Here is a 3,910-nt window from a genome sequence, read left to right on the forward strand (position 1 = left end):
GAACTTATCAAGATTGTTGAACCTGTTTGTCTGTCTGACTCTCCAGATCAACCTCTTTGGAGGTTGGATTCTTCTAACAAATACTCGGTCAAATCCTTTTATAAGCTAATTAACTTTGGAGGGTTTCCTTCTGTCATTAAAGATGATATTTGGAAAATCAAAGTGACACCGAATATACATGTTTTCCTTTGGCTGATCTATTATAACAAGGGCTTAACCAGGGATAACTTGGCTAAGCGTAGACATGTTGAGGACATGTGATGTGTCTTCTGCAGCGAGCCTGAGACTATCCAGCATCTGTTTTTTGATTGCATTCTTGCTGAAAATGTTTGGAATCTAGTTGCTGATATCTTTAAGATTGATGTTCCTAATTCTTTGATCGATTGACTTCTTTCTGGAAGAGAAGAAAACATTTTGAAGCCCTGAACATTGTTACTGCTGCTGCCTTATGGAGCTTATGGCGTTTTCGAAATGATTTTGTTTTCCAGGGGCGAAGATGGCGAAGTATACGGTGTGTCTTGGACCTGTTGGGGGCGACGATCAAGAAATGGAAAATATTATGCTCAGAAGCTAAGGGTGCGCTACTTCTCCGGTGCTTAAGGCTTTTGGACCACCGAAGAGGGGAATTGCTTAGAATTGCGTGGAGATAATAGTGCATCCCTTCAATAGGACGTCGCTGGGATGTAGTCGCTGCTAGTTTATTGGCTTTGATCTTCATGTTAGCTAGCGGGTTGCTCCCTGATTATGTCTATTGGTATGAACTACCCAAGAACTTGTAATAGGGTAGTCTTTAAAACCCTTTCCTATCTGTGGCAACTACTCTCTGGTGTCGCCGAGCGCTGTTAACAGTCCTGCCTGGTTGTTGCTTGCCTTGGCTTTCTATAAAGTTGGGGTGGAGGGAAACCCCTTTTGTTTCAAAAATTTATGCTGCCTCCGGTGTGGTCGTAAGGCATGTGAGTTTTTCTTTTTAAGGTTGAGATCTTGGATATGTGGGTCTTCCGGCAACAACGCCTTCAACGATTTCTTTTCCACGGTGCTGGTCCGACTGAATCGTGGCATTGAGAACTTCTTGTCAGTGACCAACCATGACTGGCTAGAGAGGCAGCGACGGCGGCACACCATTGCCCTGTTCGGGAGGGGTCGCCTAGTTGATCCCGAGGAACTCGCTCATGGAGAGCAGGTCGCAGAACCCTGCTCCGCCCTGCGTGTCCGCCTCGAACTCCCAACAGATGCCGCCATCGCTGAGCCCGTGCAACGAGTCCACGGTGCCGCAACGACCGTCTACCGTGTTGCTCGCGCCCTGCTGCGCCTGGCTGCAGTCGAAGGCCGTGTCCAGGGCGCTCGGCCGCAGCAGGCTGGTGCCGTATTCCATGTCCATGTCGAGCCAGTCCGCGAACATGACCTTGGGGAGCACGGGGGCGTGCGGCCGGATCAAGGCGGCCGCGCCGGGCCCGGTGAGGCTGCTCGAGTCGTCGGCCGTCGACGACGACTCAGGCGGGCCCGACGAGCCGGAGTTGGACAGCTGGTTAACGGTGCTGCGTTCGCGGCCGCTGTCGCTGGGCGTCGGGCTCCGGGGCGCGTCGGAGCCGGCGGACTTGGCTGGTGCCCGCGCGCCCTCGACGCGCTTCTTCAGGTACGAGTTCCAGTAGTTCTTCACCTCGTTATCCGTCCGGCCCGGCAGGTGCTGCGCTATGCGAGACCACCTGCGGCAGAGAAAAAAAATCTCACCATTGTTAGAGAAGCAAATTATTGTACAGTCACTCCAATAAATAATAAAGCTATGGTTGTCAATGTCAAAACATCTGTTACACTATCATTGGTCTCAACAGTTGGCTAGTACTACAAGCGTGTTCAAAAATGATTGTACTACGCATATCTGCACTAACAAAATTAAGAACGTTGCTAATTAAGATCTTGGGCGTACGAAATAGAAATGACAAACCTATCTTGCTTGCACCGGCAGGCAACTGCAAAGACCCTTTCGAAACGTATAAGCATTAGATTAGACACATGGTTGCATGCATCGTCCAGATGCAGAAGCCGGGGTCCTCCCCTTTTCTGAAAACTAGATTAGTCACAAGTTTAGCGATGCTTAGCTGTTCTTTCTTCCTTTTTGTTCAAAAAAAGTGGTTTTCTCACCCGCAAAAAAAAGGTTTTCTTTTTTCTTTTTTCTTTTCAGAAAAAAAGGTTAACCGTGACTACTGAACAAAGGACCAAGCCAACTTTCCATCCAGTAGCTAGGTTAGTGAATGTGAGGCTCTTATTATTTTTTTTCTTTTGCGGGGAAATCGGGGATCTATTTCTTAGGTAATAGGGTTACCATCAAATGCAAGAGTTCCTTAATAGTACAAGGTGGACTTCTTTGAAGCCAGATATCACGACTCAGTACGGTTGTAATTAGCTAGACAATCGGCTATCCTATGTTCTAAGGCTCTTGTTCGCTATCGCGAAATGAAGAAGCAATCAGAGTGCCTCGATATGGAACGCAGGTGTCGGCATCAACTACACCACGTAAGGTGGTCTACATGGCAGAGATCACCATTTCCTTTTGTTCGTGCCAGCAAAACTCAGCTTGCCAGCTTAATGACACTAACATGCTGACACTAGCAAATTGGCGCAAGCAGCAGTAGGTAACGAGAATTGTGATGTTTAGCATGCGCAAGAATACTCTAGTTTTTCTTTTCTTGAACTGCTAAAATACTCCTACACTTTTTCGGAAAACGAGGAAGAGATACTCCTTGATGAATTATAGAAGAAAATATCAAAGAAACACTCTCTGATTGATTCGATTCAATCAATCACGCCTGCAAATCAGGTGACGTGTTGCTCATCACCAATCTACTTGCTCTGAAGAAGGTGGGGTGGAAAAGGTGAGAATTGTGATCTTGGGATGCTTACTTGTTGCCGAGTGTGGCATGGAGGCTCATGACGGTCTCTTCTTCCGCCTGGGAGAACATGCCGTGCTTCAGCCCCGGCCTTAGGTAGTTGATCCATCGCAGCCTGCAGCTCTTTCCGTTCCTCTGAAGTCCTGCACGAGCGTCAATCATGGCAAACTTTAGCCAAGGTACATTTGACAAAATTTCACTGGACTCTTTTCCGAAAACACTGCAATTTTTTTGCTGAATTCTCAAGCAAGCAGACGAAGCTAAAGAGCTTCGTCAACTGTTCACTGGCGACAATTTTTCCCCATCTTTCCCCTTCCCACGAGCCAAGGTACATTTAGAGCCTCAACAAGGAATTTGGGGATTGGACATGAACCTGGAAGGCTCGCGGCAATCGAAATCCAAGAGAAAAACTGTCCATTTCCCCTTCGAATTTCCTGGCGGAACCACGTGCGAAGGCTGCGCTTGGTTGGGGGGAGTTCTTACCGGCCTTGACTGGGACGGTGCTCCAGCAGCTGTGGCCGTAGCGGACGATGTAGTCGCGGAGCTTCTGGTCCTCCTCCGGCGACCACAGACCCTTCCGGTGCTGCGCCTTGGGCTTCTGGCACGATTTGCACCCCATCAATTCTTGCGAAATGCCGGCTGCCGCGGAGGTGCAGGACCAGCGATGCTGTGTACTCCAAGGAGGAGGTTAAGGTTCAATAAATCAGCTTTGAGACGCGTGGGAGGGGCTGCGATTGCTGTGCTGTGTCCACTGTTCTGTCGGTCTCTGCGTTTAGCGTGAGGCCTCTGCGCGGACTTTATAGACCCAAACGATGAGTTGTTGGGTGCCTTCTCGTGGGGATAAAGAAAGATTAGTCACCAATTGTTTTTAGTGATCACAAACTCTTTGAGATAGCATATCCATTGATTTCTGCAATGCTCTTTTATTTAGTAAAGCTTCATTATTTGTAGCACCCTTCCCCAACTTCCTGCCTTCTCGCCCCCGCCATCCTGGGTCGCACGGGCAAAGCCTCTCGCACTACACG

The 3,910-nt window shown here is 48.6% G+C and overlaps 1 protein-coding gene across 1 annotated transcript; it reads right to left on the bottom strand.

Annotated features, from left to right (window-relative positions):
* Positions 1–358: 358 nt before the first annotated feature.
* Positions 359–3,640, bottom strand: LOC123041644 (transcription factor LAF1). The gene is made up of 3 exons (XM_044464231.1): positions 3,369–3,640; positions 2,899–3,028; positions 359–1,703 (listed from the first exon to the last, which is right to left on the bottom strand). The coding sequence occupies exons 1-3, from the start codon at positions 3,502–3,504 to the stop codon at positions 1,145–1,147; spliced, it is 825 nt and encodes a 274-aa protein (XP_044320166.1). The 5' UTR covers positions 3,505–3,640; the 3' UTR covers positions 359–1,144.
* Positions 3,641–3,910: the final 270 nt, after the last annotated feature.

The sequence above is a fragment of the Triticum aestivum genome, chromosome 2B, assembly GCF_018294505.1.
Source record: "Triticum aestivum cultivar Chinese Spring chromosome 2B, IWGSC CS RefSeq v2.1, whole genome shotgun sequence".
NCBI lineage: Eukaryota > Viridiplantae > Streptophyta > Magnoliopsida > Poales > Poaceae > Triticum > Triticum aestivum.

Coding starts and splice junctions, on each gene's coding strand:
- LOC123041644 (XM_044464231.1), bottom strand. CDS start 3,504: ATGGGGTGCAAATCGTGCCAGAAGCCCAAGGCGCAGCACCGGAAGGGT. Junction 3,029..3,368: donor CACCGTCCCAGTCAAGGCCG/GTAAGAACTCCC, acceptor ACGCTCGTGCAG/GACTTCAGAGGAACGGAAAG. Junction 1,704..2,898: donor CATGCCACACTCGGCAACAA/GTAAGCATCCCA, acceptor TCTCTGCCGCAG/GTGGTCTCGCATAGCGCAGC.